At 36.8% G+C, this 16585-nt stretch overlaps 1 protein-coding gene across 12 annotated transcripts in view; it reads left to right on the top strand.

Moving 5' to 3' along the window:
• Positions 1-16585, top strand: part of LOC129373211 (multiple PDZ domain protein) — a 52855-nt gene that overhangs the window by 22538 nt on the left and 13732 nt on the right. For 3 of the 12 annotated variants that reach the window (XM_055050988.1, XM_055050989.1, XM_055050987.1), the window contains exons 18-32: positions 1245-1403; positions 1704-1856; positions 4003-4320; positions 4616-4730; positions 5337-5535; positions 6019-6060; positions 7075-7161; positions 8374-8454; positions 8567-8744; positions 8831-8941; positions 10012-10098; positions 13246-13338; positions 14239-14301; positions 14452-14523; positions 16180-16363. In XM_055050988.1, coding sequence (XP_054906963.1) covers positions 1245-1403; positions 1704-1856; positions 4003-4320; positions 4616-4730; positions 5337-5535; positions 6019-6060; positions 7075-7161; positions 8374-8454; positions 8567-8744; positions 8831-8941; positions 10012-10098; positions 13246-13338; positions 14239-14301; positions 14452-14523; positions 16180-16363 — 1942 coding nt within the window. The remainder of the gene's footprint in view (positions 1-1244; positions 1404-1703; positions 1857-4002; positions 4321-4615; positions 4731-5336; positions 5536-6018; positions 6061-7074; positions 7162-8373; positions 8455-8566; positions 8745-8830; positions 8942-10011; positions 10099-13245; positions 13339-14238; positions 14302-14451; positions 14524-16179; positions 16364-16585) is intronic. The other 9 variants (XM_055050999.1, XM_055050990.1, XM_055050994.1 and 6 more) reach the window with 8 other exon arrangements.

Here is a 16585-nt window from a genome sequence, read left to right as displayed (position 1 = left end):
TTAATTTTCCAGCCGCTGTGAGTCTTAAGGAGACAGACCTTTTCATGTCACACAACGTTGGGCCCAGTCATGAGGGCTCAACTTACAGAGAGCTTGAATTTTTTATGCAGGAAAAAGTTGTGGAGGTAGGCTGCAGGGTGTAGCTTTCCACCCAACCCTCTGTCTCAAAGGGTGATCAGCCTGGAACGCTTAGTTCCATTATATTATGGAATTTTCCATGAGCATCCACCCTCTTGAACACTGAAACACATGAAAGCACCTGTTATAACAGCAGGTCCATCGGACGGCATGTTTGTTGCTCTGGGCTCCCAAGATCTTTTTGCTATATTAAAAAAACAAAAAACAAAACAGCTTTGTTGTTTTTTTGGGGGTTTTTTTTCCTACTGTAGAGATGCATTTTCCTGCATTGAATGTGCTGTTGGATTACTCAGCAAGACCTCTGGGCTGCTGGGGTTAGGTGGATTACTGAGCTGTAGGGAGCTCTCCTGCAGGATGTGGAATGTGCTTCTGAAGGGGTTTTTTTTTGTCATATTGCCTTGACTCTGATGTGTGTGTTATCTTCCCTGTTTGCCTTGATCCTTTTCATATACAGATCCTTGCAAAAGTTACAGCCCTGGAATTTTTTCACATTTTATCATGTTACAACTCCAAACTTTAATTGTTTTATTGGGATTTTATTTCATGAACGAACACAAGGTAGATCTTAATTGTCGAGCACTCCATTATGAAACCTAATTAAGCCACTGTTGCTTATTCCTACCTCTCAATCCTTCATTTATAAGGGAAATAATTTGTGGAGTGGGGAACGATTAAGAAGAAATTGCTGTCCAGCTGCTGTTGACAGATTTATCTGAGGCGTCCTTGGAAATAGAAGGGCAGGAACAGTGTTAAGATATATACAAATCAATATTTGTTAGTTAATGTGCAGTATATTATAAATATAGCTCACAAGTTTGAGGTTGTAAAGTGAGAAAATATGAACAGGTCCAAAGGGTTTGAATATTTTGTCAAGGCACTGTATTTTTATGAGCTGAATCAATTAAAATAAGGAGCTTTTAACTGAGATTCCTTTCAGAGCTTTTCTGCTTCAAAATATTCTCATTTAGTTTTTTAACCTTAATCAATCCTAACCACTTCTTTTCATCTTCATTCCATACTAATTCCTTCATCACTAGATTTGGTAACAAAGAAAAATCTCATTCAATAAAGCTGGAGACACTGAAAGAATTTCTCCACTTTCCTAGGGAATATGTGGAGATTTCCATTCTCCACACCCTTTTGGTGAGCAGGAAATACCTTCATCACCCATTATCCATTCATTTGACTTCAGCAGTATTTTGATTGAAGAAGGAGAGGAAGGAAGACTGACTGAGGGCATCCTTTACCGAGCAGAACCTGCATTGGTTAGTTAGCTTTTGGAGAAAAAACAACTGCAAAAAATGAGAACACTTGAAAAAAGAAGCAGTTTGTGCTTCATTGTAATATTTGCTTTTGTCTAATTAATTCAAAATTAGACAAAAGTTGAAATTATGTAGCAGCTTAGGGTATTTTGACAGAATTTTTTATTTTTTTATTAATGTTACAATGTGTTTTAGATCATTTTGCTGTTACATATTCATAACGTAGCTTGTTGTTGCTGCAAATCATGCTCAATAACTAACTTTATTTTAGAGTCTCACTTAGATTTCAATCCGTTGTCCCAGATTGACACAAGTGAAGGAGACCTAACTGATGATAAGGTGTTAGATCATACTTACTCTGGGATGGAGGACGACACATTCCAGGCATCAATGATTGCTCTCCATGGCAGCAGCTGCAGTGCTGACTTGGATTGCCTGCAGTCATCCACACCCAAGGTAAAGAAAAACATTTCTCAAATCACAACACCTGGAATAATAAAAATACTCTGTGCTTAATGCTTTAAGAGTGCTGAAACTTTTTTTTTTTACTGTTCTTACAGCCTTTTTGTACAATTTCTGTATTTTTTTTTTTTTTTTTTTTTTTTCCAAGGAACTGTGGTCATTATATGAAGCTTTAATAGGATGGTTTTGTACTTCTGTTTCGGAGCCTGTAGTTTCTCAGCATTAAAAGAATCCATTAACGTCAGTGGCTCCAATTTCAGCACTACGCACTGGAGAAGTTGAGAAAACGTCCAGGATATAGAGGTCTTTGTGAAAGTCCAAGATTGCCCGTTGAGGTGTATATTCTGACTTTCTAACATGCCCAAAATGTTTTAGGGAAGTTTTGACTCTACGTCATCATGTGTTGGCAAATGTTGGTTCTGTGCAGAGCAGGATGGGCACATGCACATTTAAATTGTCCAGCACGCACTCCTGGGGAGGAGAACACACCTCCAAATTGTTCATGCTGTTTGCTGCAAGGCCAAAGGAAGTTGTAATTGTAACATTTTCAATTCCGTATCTCTTGTTCACTGAATTTGACAAGTTAATAAGTGAAGCAAGCCACACAACTCTTCTGAGTGGAGACATCTGAATCAGACAGTGTTTCAGTTTTCTCAGCGGTCAGCGCTGACCGTGTTTACCGGAACTTCCTGATTAATTTATGAGGTTACAGGGCACTCTGAAGGGTCACACATGTTCCTTGATGTCTGCAAACAGATTACAGCATTTGTTTTGGGTCAGACAGTTCAGCCTTCAAGATGTGCTTTTCTTTTAAAGATAGACAACACGCCTTACAGCCAAGGTCAGTTGTGTCGGCTTCCTGACATTTATCTAAGGTCACATTCTTTGCTGTTATATTAACAATTCAAGTTTTAAACAGGTAAACAGTCTTGGAGAGTTGTTTCAAATCACAAAATTGGCTTCTTGCGTAACACCTGTACACAATGCAAGTAAAATGGCTTGAGTTTAATGTTTGCAGACATGTTTTATTGTAAATCTGTCTGTGCTATGTGCAATCCCAGTAAATGGACTTCATGGTGGCTTTAAAACCCTTGAGTTTCTTCCAATTTGTTCATATTACAAGCCTCAGTCTAAGGTGATGTGTGATTGCAAAGTATAGAGAAAATGATACATTAATAATGCAAAGTTTTTAACAAATAATGTGTGTGCTGAGCCAATACTGTGCTCAAGATTCAGTTTTGCCCTTTAGAAATATACCACATACTAGTGGTATGTTACAGGGTATTTTTCTTGTCAATAGGTTAGAAATGTACATGTTACATGATGTAACAATTGTGGCTCTAAATTACTTTTTGCTGAACTGAGAGGAGAAAAAAAATATCGCTTTGTGTTGTGAAGGTTGCAGACCCCTGGTCCAATCCTTTCTATTGTAGCTCTGCCTTTATATTTAAGGTTGAAATCTTGCTAAAAGGTGAGCCTTACACAGTAACAATGGGCTCTTGGCTGCTTCCCCGTTAAATTCTGCTCTTGGCCGAACTGTCAGTTTAATATCCTCCCCATTTTGGTATGTTTGCAGCTGTTCTATAGGCTTTCCATGTTCAGATGATGGATTGAACAGAGAGATTTGGATACTATTTTATAACCTAACTGTGGTTTAAGCTTGTCCACAACTTTATCCCTGCTGTGTTCCTGGGTCTTTATGATGCTGTTTGTTCATTAAAGTTCTTTAAAAGATGTTAGAGGCCTAAAGTAACAAAGAAAACTTAACAAATTTGTATTTGTATCAAATATTTATTTGTAACAAATGCTGAAAATGTTACCTCATTTGCTTCCAAATGAAAATGATGTCTTCTGATTGGTTGTTACTTTTAGAACAATTAATCTCTTACTCTTAGAATTCTTAGAACAATCAATTTACTCTCTAAGACGCACAAAACTTTATTTTCAATAAAGCTGGACTGCTTTCATAACCAAAATGTAGAAATAAAGTTCATTTTACGCTTTAGATCAACCTTCCTCGATAGCCATTAAAGGCTTTTCTGTGGCTTGTTAAAGAAAGAGCAAGCTGGATGGAGCCTGAGTGTGATTTATCCTCCCTGAGTGGATGTTCATTCATCTGCCATGCTTTGTTTCACTGTAGCTGACAGCCCGTCTGAACGTGTTGGATGAACACCCCGGCTTCGCAGACGAAGCTCCGGCATTCTCCACAGAGAAGTCGGCCTCTTACACTCCAGCGACTTTGACAGGTCATATCCCGGCGATTAATACCATTCTAAGCAGCTCAGATCAATACTTGGCAAAGCCCCCGAGTGAAGAACAAGAACCAGTCGGGTGCTCAGACTCCTACAGCCTGTTTGCAGAGATAGAGGCCAAACACATTGACCAGGAGGCACCTGTGGAACACCCTCTCTGTCTGATCGAACCAGTCATCTCATTTAGACATACGGAAGACACAATGGTAACTTAAATTCTTTTACAATCAGCTTTCAGGGGTTTAACTAAACCATCAAACTTACTTTACCTCTGTTCATTTTTTTTAGCTTAGTTAATGTTGTGCACTTTGTCTCAATAAACATCTCTTAGTTAAAGCCTCCTCTCACATTTTAGATACACAAAAGTAAGAGATGAATTGCTCAAAATTAATTTTGACATTCAAATTGCTTCATTCTTCTCTCCAATGGAAGCTGTGTTTGGAATCCGCTTTAGTATGTTTTAATTTGTCATCAACAAATGTGTTGAATTATCACTTTTAGGATAAAGAGAAGACGAACGTGAAAGAATCTGCTGAAGATGACAACAAAGCGGCTCTGACCTCTGGTAGCAATTTTGAAAGGACCATCACAGTTGTCAAGGGCAACTGCAGCCTTGGTGCGTGCTTAGTTCTTCATATTTTTTGAATTATTTGTTTTTGTTTTCCTCTCCTGCCCCATAGGGGGTTAATGAAGTGTCAGGCCTGAAAGTGGGAGTTGGCCTTTAGGTCTTTGGCTTTATAAAATTTAATTTTACAGAAAGAAATGATAGCTGTAATATCTCATAGTTTTTATGCTTAGTGACAAATCTGCTGCAATGCAAAGCATTAGCATTTAAAAAAATGCTGGAGGGACTCTTCCTAACAAAGAGAAAGTAAAGTTTGAACTTTAAGAACAAATGCATATTTAAAATTATCTCTTTTTTTTAGCTTAATTGTACTATTTAAAGGTCTGTTTAGGCTAAATAATTAATATATTGCTTATTTTCTGTTTCTGGTGCACGTTATTATGCCATAGTTAAAAATGTACATAACATTATTATTTCTTTCAACTTTATAAGTATTAAAAGATAATATGTGTGGTCAGTTATTTAGATAAGCTTTTACACATTACTCCAGTTTCTAAGATGTTTTATTTTGGTACAAATATTTAACAGCCACTGCTTGTGTGTGTATTTATCTAATACAAATGTTAATGCAGCTTTGTTTTACCATCTGCTCTAAAGGGATGACAGTGAGCGCCATGAAAGATGGGCTGGGGATGGTGATCCGCAGTATCATCCACGGGGGGTCCATTAGTCGCGACGGTCGTCTGGGAGTGGGCGATCTGATCCTGGCCATCAACGGAGAGCCCACCACCAACCTGTCTAACGTCCAAGCTCGTGCCATGCTCAGGAGGCACTCTCTCATTGGACCAGACCTCGGGTAAGAGGCGGAGTGGCTTAGTGCCTTAGTGTGCATGAAACTTGACAGAATTATGCAGCATTACATAAATATGATGACACGTTTTCAAAACTGTAAGGGGTTTTTTGTTCCCAGGTGGCAAAGCGGTGTGCAGGTAATCTCTCAAAGATCACAGTATTCATTCAAGGATGTGCACATTTATCCAATGATTTTCTTTTGTTTTTTCATCCTTCTCCTGACTGCAGTTTTCAAATGACTCAATGTGGTCTTGTTTTACATCACGCAAACATGCTTTGTAACATTGGTGTGCACACTTTTTAGACAGATGAGTTATCGTCAGTTTCTGTGCTGCTGAACCGTATCCCCTCAATCACTTTGAGTCCTTTTTCGACCTGAAAATGAATTAGATGTGTAATTAAGATGTTTTTATAAATTCTGCTTGCTGAACTAAACTTGGCAGTTTGTTAGCTTCGGTGCATAAAAAGCCAACTCTTCACATTTTAGATCTGCTTGTGCACCTGAGGACGATCTGTGCCCGTTTTATGTGTGAGTATGACTAACTTCCACGCCGACAGATTCTCAAAAAGTTGCTGACGCTTTGGTTTTCCTTTTCTTTTTGTTTGTCTGGTGAGAGGTTTATCCAGAAGGATTAGGTCTCTCGAGTGGTAATTTGTTTTCAACTTAAGAGTGAAAAAAAAGTGAGGAAACAAAATGTGGACGATTGAATCTTAAAACATCCACCTGGATAAATCTTGACAGGCTGTGTCGCCTATTCATCCTACTAAACTTGGTGCCAAAAGTTATTTTCTTTCTAAAACCATTAATATCTTTTTATAACTCACTTTTTCATGTGCGTCCCTGACATTTTGCTCAGTGCATGTTTTGATGATTTTAATGAAGCAGCTCATCATTTTTTTGTAGGATTAATTTTCTTCTCCTTTCTGCATGCCATCAAGTAAAAAAAAAAAAGCGAAGAAAAAAAAACAATTGCACCCATCTGCTGAAGATCTGTCAGCCTTTCTCCGATGTGTTAATGTGCCCTTGAGAATCAGCTTCTCTGAATTGTTTTCAGATGGATTTGCGAGTAGATGGCAGTTTGTCACCCATCTCTCAGCTCAGCTCATTCGACGTATGAGCCGTCTGCTCTCTTTCAATTAATAATAGATTAAAAGAATCCTTCAGATTTGTCACGTTTGTCCCACAATGGGTGACTGAAGACTTGATTTGCTTAGACTTTTATGAAGGTAAACAGCTGTTTTCAGCAGTCAGGTGTCAAAGTCTTGCATATATAATTCATGGACGTTTCACCTTGAGCTTGTTACGAGGGGAATGTGTTTACTGGAAGGCAAAGTGGGTTTGGTTTTGAAAAGCCAGCCTCAGACTATAAATGAGAACAGCTGTAATGTTCTCCATTTATAGTAAACGGTGCACATTGTAGTCATGAGTAGTTACTAATTTTCACTATGATGGGAAAATTAGTTTTTAAGTACAAATGCAGGTTTGTTAATTTAAAAAAACAAACATTTGTGAACATATCTGTGTGTGTGCATTTGGGTTTAGTGTTACATACGTCCCTGCTGAGTACCTGGAGGAGTACAAAGCCAGCCTCGAGCAAGCTAAGGATATCTTCACTGAGACGGCTCAAGAGTAAGTTCCCATCCCAAACACAAGGTCTGTAGCCAATGCCTGTCCTTAATATGAAATGCATAAAACATTTTATTGTTTGTTTTATTTGTTTCGGATCGGCAAGCAAATTTCAATAGGAGACAAAGATGACCTGAGTTAATACAGACAGCATTTTTTCCAAGTTATGTGTTGAATTATATATTTTTTATTCTTACTTATTGCAGAACGCTGTCAGTTTTTCTGTTGTGCTGATTAACCCAGTTTTTGGTGGGGAGTTGAATAATTTCCATTTCAACAAAAAAAAAAAAATCTTTGATATCCTTCACATTGTTGCAGGCTGGAATTAGATTCCTTCTATCTTTTGAAGCATAACTTGTGGAAGCTGTTATTTACTTAAATTTCATTTTATTTAAGTCCTTATAATTGTACCTAGAGATTCACCGATCAGCCAACGTTTTTCGGAGGACTATAAAATATTTTGCAGGTTATTTGGTAGCGTTGGTAGTTTTGATTCTAAATGACAATGAAAGATTTAAACTATAGACTTTGCATCAAAACATGCATCCCTAACCTTTATTGGATTCTAATTAAACTAAAAGTAATAATAATAAGTCCCAGGATATGGTGTTGCTTGTTGTATTTGCAGAACAAAAATAGTTTGAATTCTTGATTTTGGTGCCAAAATCCAAAGATTACTGATTAAAGGCGATCAAGAGAATTTCAGCTAGTCTTGATGTAAAGCCAAATTGATTAGTGCACCTTTCATCTGAAATTTAATAATAGATTAGGTCGCCACGTATCTTTCATATCAAAATTATGGACCTTTCCATCATCTTATAGCCCCTTTTTATAGAATAAGTACATATGTTTACAATAAATCTCTCACGGGAGATGATCAGTGTTGTTATAGATAGATGGAACAAATTACCTTGAGACTCTTATGTTGAAGTTTTGTCTAGAAAGCAACATTAATTTATCATCTTGGATTTTTCTAGATTTCTGATCTGACTTTGTTTACTTGAACAACTTTAGGATGCCTTGAAATGACATTTGTTGTGAAGTGGCACTATATGAATAAACTGAATTTAATTTGCTGTTTCCCTAAAGACACAGTCTCGACAGATAAAGTTTGATTTACATGTCTGCAGCTTTAATAATTTTTATAATGTATGCATATCATTTAATTTTTCTAGCTTGAATGTAATATTCTGTCCTACTTCATTACATTTTTAGAGATATTCCCAACCTCCCAGAGCGTGAAGATGGGGAGGGAGAGGAGAGTGCCTCATACAGCAACTGGAATCAGCCACGGAAGTAAGTATACACTTAAAGTCTCAACTGTAATTGTCTGAACACGTTTCATCAGCACAAATGGCCCAGCTTTTAAATGATAATTATGAAAAATGGGAATGCTGCCTTTTCTCAGAGTGGAGCTTGTCAGAGAGCCTGGTAAGTCCCTGGGGATCAGCATCGTCGGCGGCAGAGGGATGGGCAGCCGTCTGAGCAACGGGGAGGTGATGAGGGGCATTTTCATCAAGCACATCCTGGAGGACAGCCCTGCTGGCCAAAACGGGACACTAAAGACTGGGGACCGCATAGTGGAGGTAATGAAGCATCTCAGTTCAGCTAGAGGTTATTTTCAGTTACAGTTTATGCTGTTATTTGTACTTTTATGATGCTTTTGTTTCAGGTGGATGGCGTAGATTTACGAGATGCAAGTCATGAGGAAGCCGTGGAAGCCATACGGAAGGCAGGCAATCCTGTTTCCTTCTTGGTCCAGAGTATTATTCACCGAGCCCGGGTGAGTCTGTAAAATAGAGCCAAACTAAGTGCTATTTAGCTTCCTCGTAATATAAAGGTCACTGCTGCCCCGTGTTGCCTCCTTTTCTTTATCTCATGGGACAATTTATTCTGTCTTTGCAGGCTATTTAGGGCATTTTCAAAGCTAAAAAGTGCTATTTATGTGCCACCACTGTACTACAGTGGTCCTTAGCAGGCTGAAAGTAATTTTCAAACATTTTGCTTCTAAGAACAACATATCCTGCTTGGAATATTAACTATAGTACAAAGCTTTAACCTTTTTAAAAAACCCCTCCTTTAAAAATCACTACATCAACAACACTGTTTGTTGTTTGAAAGTGCCCTCGGGCCTTCAAACCATGAGTAAGTACCTTCCTGCTGGGGCTGCCGCTGGCCTGGCTTCAATGCTGTATCACTCTCAGTCAGATGCCTCTTCATTTTCACATATTCCTTTCTGCTTTTGCGAACAATTTATTTTCTCATTAGGCATGTTGCGACTCATAATATAACACAGAGAAGACTACATTCAAGCTTGTACAGCAATTAGCATCCCTGTTAGAAAAGTGTTAAAACCTTCAGATAGGTGATTGTTTTATTCAAGCTCAAAGAGTGATATCTATAAGACCCACTTGTTTGCTGTAGTTTCTTTTTTATTATACAGACATGAGTTGTGTCACTTCTAATGTATTTTTAAGTAATAAAGTAATTGTTTACATCGCTTTTGCAAGTTCACACTTTTGTTTTAGGAGAATAGTATATTTTCAAAAATAAACAAAAACAATACTGCAGTGATAGTTATCATTGTCTCTTACAGTTTATTTAAATGTTAGACTTCCTATCTAACATTTTGCTTGGGTGACCATTGGATCATCTTAAGGAACATGTTTCAGGGGATTCAGATACCAAATATAATACAGAAAATCTGGTTTGTGAAAGAATTCCAGTAAGTTTAGGGCCAGATTGTCATTCATACCAGAAATGAAAAGGCTTTATATATATACTATTGTTATGTAAACTATATTATGAGTTGCCTCATTCCCGCATCTCTCCTCCTCTACTCGACTCTCTCAGCCTGAGTCGATACATAGCCCAGCTCCATCTCCTGCTGTGGAGAAACGCACTGCAGCTTTCACATGCATGCCAAATCGCGCACGCCAGGTAATCCATCTCTTTCCTTTTGCCTCCTCCATCTCTGTTGCATCACCCATCCATCACATGCAATCTTGGTCGTATTATCTCCCCTGTCTCCTCTTTCTTTTTGTGTCTCACATTGCTTAGCCAACTCCCTCCTCTTTAGTTCTGCATTTGACATACAAATAATGTTTGCTCTTATGTATATGAAGTAGTCTTGGAAGTTTTCCCTGGAGAGAAACAAAAGAGGGAAGGTGTGTTTTCATCTGGCGTCATGCAGCTCTGTTCTGTTGCAAAATAATGCGTCGGTAACTGAGAGTTCAGGCACAATGATGATGAAATGCCATTGTTACATTATTTATAGACACTCAGCTGTACAGTTTCAGGGTTGCCAACTTTCTCGCAAGAGATTTCTCAAATATGAGTCAAGAAGCGAGTCTTAAACACAGTAAATCTTTTGGGAAGTGGAGGGTGTGTTACATGTCAGATAAAGTAGTACTCAGCAAAAGCTGTGGGTTGCTTTTTTATATGATGTTCAGGTTATCAGCAAAAAATACTAATTGTTGACATAAAACAATGAGTGTGAGGGCTTATTTATAATAAATATACAATCTATATTGTGCCAATGTAGAGTCAAAGCACTTCATATCAAAAAAATAAATACATCCAGTTGTTTAGAATCCAATCTAATTGTTTCAATGCTAGACAGCCAGATAGTTAGAGGCATTGTCAAATTTATTTGATCATAAAATGCCATCTGATAAAATGTTGGCTATCATAAAATGGCAGGTCAATTGCACTGAGTCACTGACTTTGGACATCCTGAGCAATCATGTGGTGACAGTGGAGAGACAAACTCCTTTTTTTTACTTTTTTAGAAACTTTCAGCGGAAGACTTCTTTCCACCTTATGTTGGAAAGAAGAAGAACAATCGAGAAGACATTTAGTGACACTGCACCTTTAGAATAAGAAGCAGTTAGCGATTGGGTGGATGTCTTTGTCACCAAGTAATGTAGCACAACTAAATAGTTGTGTAAGTGGGAAACTATAGAAGGACCTTCCAAAAAAGTCTTGCCGCTTCAAAGACATTTTTGGTCATAAATTTAACAAAAGTATATTATTTTTTTTTTATTTCACAAAAAAAGCTAAATAAAATTAAGTCAGTATTTTTCCAAATGCCCTGATTGTTTTAAATATTTTACTCATTGAAAAGTGTAAGTAGAGGGAATCCATTTTCTGATTGCATTTGCCTTCAGATGAAACAAACAATGTCACTGTTTCTTAACAGTGTTCTATTTTCTGCTTCTGTTTTATTTTTCACAAAATGAGGCAAAGTTGTGGTTCACAAAATCATCCAAGACTTTCTATGATTGTTAAAAAGACAAATCAAGAATTCTCCATGTTTCATCAGAGGCGCTTTTATTAAGTGGTTTGAGCCCCCAAAAAGCATTTAATTGCTAAAAATGTCTGAAGTGGTCCAATTGTTCGTGGAAAACCCCCGCTGCCATACATGAAAATTGATATTTAAACATATTTTGCTTAACCTCTTTGTGTTTTCAAGTTTGTTTTTTCATATTTTGCACTGCATATAATTTTTATTTGGTTGCATCAAACAAAAAGAGGATGTAAGGTTTAAGGCTTTTACTGAAAATGATTGCTATCTTGGCTTGCCTACATTTTTGAAAAGTATTTCTACACAAAGCACTGTTTTCTAACTTGACAAAAAAAAAAAAAAAAAAAAAAATATATATATATATATATATATATATATATATATATATATATATATTTTTTTTTTTTTCTGCTAAACAAGCCTTCCGTCAGCTGTGTTTGTGTTCAACTGAAATGCAAGGTTAAATTTCTTCTGCAAGATGAAACAATAATTTTTTTTACCAAAGGCCAGCAAATAATAGAGAAAAACAAACATACAAAAGGTGATGGGGAGAAAAACTATGTATTGTTAATAAAAGAAATATCTCTGCAGGAAAACACAAATATCCCTCAGAGCTAGAAACTTTCTGCAAGAAGAATGGATGAAAAACTCCCCAAGTGTTATTATTCATTTTCATTTTCAAGTTGATCAAATTTTCTTTGCATTATCTGTGTACACCAGTATGTGGCAATTCAGTCATTTTAGAATGCTGTTCGAGATTCCAGCTGTAATTTTTCCATCCTAAATGTATAGGATCCTCCACCTTGTTTTTAACAGCCTTGATAGAAAAACAAATTCCAACAAAATCCCTTGTGGCAAAATTATTTACAGATTATTTTCAGATTTCTGTTGAAAATGTTTTATTCATCCTATTTCCATAGTTAACCTCCAGGGTCCTGTGGGGTGCTGAAACTTATACATATGCATGTTTCTGGATGTTGGGAGAAAAGGGTGTGGTAAACCTTATGGACTGTGGGATGAAAATGCCTGTTGGATTTCAATTTTATTTTATTGTTATTGAGTTGGCAACCTTAAAAATGTAAAATGGTAATAAAACAAATTTTAAATTAATTGTACCAATTCTGCCAGTACAATTGGTCAAATTCCCAGGTAGAAGTTTGACAGGATTTAGCTGGTTAAATTATGAGTGAAATATAATTTCACCCTGGAAAAGAAGCTGTTTAAGTGCATCATTAAAAGGCCAAAATTAATGACATTCGTGGCCCTGATGACCAAAATACAAGCAATAATTTGTGCTGCTTTTTGTTGGAAAAAAAAAATCTTTCCAGTCACTTAATGAAAGTCATTGAGTTCTACTAAAAACTGTAATTTATTACCCTTGGCTGTAATAAAGTAAATGCAGATCATTCAGGGACCAGTTGTGCCGTGTAAAATCCAGCCTATCTGTTCAACCTTGAGCTCTTTCCTCATAAGAAGACACTTCTTTTGTGAGCAATAAATAATCTCAAGGTATCCTGCAGGTACCTTTAAACATTCTGTTAAAGTGTTTCAGACAAAGTGGCCCCTCTCCAGTTTTTTTTTTTTTTTAATGTTAAGGAAATTACTTTTATCAAGAAACCGTTCATTTTAATGGTTACTAATTCAAATTAAGCCTCTTTGTGCTCATGTACGTCCTCTTTGTTCTTCTTCCTTCCAGCTTTTGATTGGATTCTGTCATTAAGTCAAAGCCATCCCATTAAAGTGTCATGTTGTCAGCTTGTCCGTCTTGTGTTGCTTTTTAGAAGCCGCCCCTGCCCTTTCTGCAGCTAAATAGCCACCGTGACTTCAGCCTTTGCAGCACTAATCAAAGCTTCTTAGCGCCTGCCCTCCCTCAGGTTAGAAAGCCACTCTGTGTCTGTGTCCACTTTCCACTTGACCTTCAGTTCTGTTCTGACTTGGGAAATCAATGTTAACAAGCTGCACATTCGGAATAAAAAAGTGTAGTAAAGAAGAAAAAATATACATGAGTGTTTTGAGGTTTAGCACAGTAGAGCACTTTTACTGAGGAAAATATCAGAAAGACAAATATTTTATTTTTTCTTAATTTTTGACTCCTCCAGTCAGAAGAGAACATATTTAAACAAGTTCATTTCTTATTTTCATTTGCAAGTTAACCAGTTTTTCTTCCTGGTTTCATCAAACAAAAGATCAAATAATATTTGAGCTTTTTCTTTTCCTCCTGACTCCCATGTTTGATAGGTAGTTTGGTTTTTTATTACACCTAAAACATTATTATGACAGGCCTGGAGTCTGTATGAGAAAGACAACTTGCTTTGAGAGATGGCCAAAAAAGATTTGTACTGACCTTAAAGTAACTTTGTTTTAGGTTTTCAAATTCTGGAGTCTTTTTAAGCCTGATAAAATGTAGAAATACAAGCAAAGTATTTAAATTTTTATTACAGTGCTATGAAAAACATTTTGTCACAGTGGTTATGTTCAGATTGTAAAGCAAATGTTAACATCATAAACTCCAGTAAATGCAAAATATCACACCTTCAACCACTATTTTTGTTCAAAATGTCAGAAGCATCTCACATTGGTCCTTTCCTACATATGATTTTGTGCTAAGCTCCAGATTTTACCATAGTGTCTTTCCTCGCAGCTGCTCTATTATACTCTCCTTAACTCACTACTGACATTTGAGTTGATATCATGAATTTGCTCTCCCTTTAAAGTCTCTTTGCATGCTATCTCCTGCAGAGTAGAGTGATTTACCTTCTCGTCTGTCTTTAAAGCAACCACCATTGATAACAGACTCTGTCGAGGAGAGAGCCGTGCCGAGTTTCAGCCAGGACAAGGTTGGTATTCCAGCCGCTGCGCAGTGATATGTCGTCTCCAACGGCAAAGAGTGAATGAACAAGCACCAGTACACATCTGTTCATACATGTTTGTTATTGTCCCATACGTGTTGTCCTCTAAAGTTGTTGCCCTTGTTTTCTTCTCTGTAGGATGGTGACAGTCACAGTAGACTTTTTCTCCGCCTCTCCCCAACTAACCCTTTCACTCCTACCCCGTTTAAGGTTTGTGCGTCTTTGTGTTGTGCCTTCCACCTCTCACCTCTGTGAATACTTGGACAGATACTTTCACCTGCCGCAGTGAGTTGCGTGTATTTATGTGCAACAATCTGTTCATGCATTCACACTGTCTAACTCCTCCTCTCTCTTTCTGACCTCCTTTTTGTAAAATCAACATTTGTCCTTCTCTTTAGATTTTGCATTTTGCGTTTAGTTGCTTATTTTAATCACTCAGTACTTTATTACGACAGCTTCAATGTAATTTACTTGGGAATCATATTAATTGCTAATGGGTTTTTTGATAAGGTAAGTAGAAATATCTGTTAAATTTTCTGCACAAATTTATGGAAAAAATTGTCTCTCAATGTGCACGTTTTGCACATTAGTGTAATCAAGTTTGGCTTGAATGAGCTAAATAGTCTAATGCTGGTTCATAACTCCAGGGTTCCTATGCAAAGTCTGAAAAAAAAGTGTTTAGATTTCCATGTCTGGATAAATATGGAAAAAAAAAATTAAAATTTCCTTTTTTTTTTTCTTTTTTGCACCAAAGTCCAATAATTCTCAGTAAATGGAGTGGTTTCACATCTGTTTATATTTTCTTGAATTTGCCTGATCACACATGAATTTAAAATTTATATCCATCAGTATATATAGTTTTTTCTAATATTGACATAATTCATACTCATTCAAGAAAGAAAGTACTGGCTATTTTACTTGATGTTTTGTCTCTAAAACTGTAAATTCATTTTTAACTGGATTTCTCAACCTGCAGAACTAACTGACTAACCAAATAGAGAAACCAAACTGTAGTTTATTACAGTATTTTGAACCAGACTGGAAAATAAATCTGGTTCCATTTATAATATGTGAACCCAATAGAGATTTCACTCTGTTCATAACATACCAGCTCAGTTTTATGTCCAAAATGAGATAGGAGACGTATAAACTTACTCAATTCTCCCATGGCATTCTCAAAATAAAAGATGTTCTTGTCTCATCATGTTAAAGGGCCATTAGCCCTTTAACATGATGTTTTACCATTCAGCATTGTTGTTTGACTTTTGTCAATTTTTGCATTGAGTTTAGTTTATTTAGATACCACCATTTTGCAATAAATATTGTCCTAGCATACTTTACAAAAAAATATATATATATATTTTTTAATCCAATCATACAGAGTAATTCAAAATTCTTGCCATAATCTCCAATTCAATACTAGTTATCAAGACATATTGTCAAGGGCATGTTTTGATTTTTAATTAAACTGAAAATCGCATCATGTCATTTATACATTTGTTGAATCTGCAGATAAAGGACCATCTACGATTCAACCAGGTTCAAAGTGAATGCTTTGTCCTTAAATGTTCAGATTTTCTTTTGAAAATATCAAAATGTAAGTCTTAAAAACTGTAATTATGAAATTAAAAATGTGTAGGAACCCTGCTAACGCTTTGAAAACGTGTCATTCATTTTCTGCCTGAAACTAACCTGAATCAAAGCCAGGCATATAACTCGTCGTTGATGACATCAACTGCTCTTATATGCCTTTGCGTCTTTGTAAGACAGCTGATTAAAAACTCAAACGCAGAGATAAAACGTCCAATCTCTACTTTATCTATTACTAATGAACTCTCCCTGCCTCCCCCTCCTGTGGCGTGACAGCCGGCGAAGCGTGAAGCGCCAAAGGCATCTCCCACCGGCTCCATCCTCCCCCTGCCAGTGGTGCCCCATGTGGGAGAGAGCGATACAGACAAGCTCGCTGATATTCCTGAAAGACCTGCAGAAACGGTTGAGCAGAGCAGGGAGGAGGAGGAGGAAGAGGAGGACGAGTTTGGATACAGTTGGCGTGAGTTCAGTTTTCAGAAAACACAATTTATACTATATTAAATCCTAAAAGTATACATGCTGATAATAAAATTATTGCTTTTTCTAGTGAAAATGAGACTTAAATTAATAGTTTAATAAGTTTTCCGCCTTTGTTGTAATGTCATACACCAAAGTGTACTCAACTGAAAATGTTGAGTGGTGTAGCTCAAATGCCGATTTGAAAGGTGAATATTTGTGCACA

The sequence above is a fragment of the Poeciliopsis prolifica genome, unplaced genomic scaffold (assembly GCF_027474105.1).
Source record: "Poeciliopsis prolifica strain line A6 unplaced genomic scaffold, Auburn_PproV2 SCAFFOLD032, whole genome shotgun sequence".
NCBI lineage: Eukaryota > Metazoa > Chordata > Actinopteri > Cyprinodontiformes > Poeciliidae > Poeciliopsis > Poeciliopsis prolifica.
This window is presented reverse-complemented; position numbering and strand designations above follow the sequence as displayed.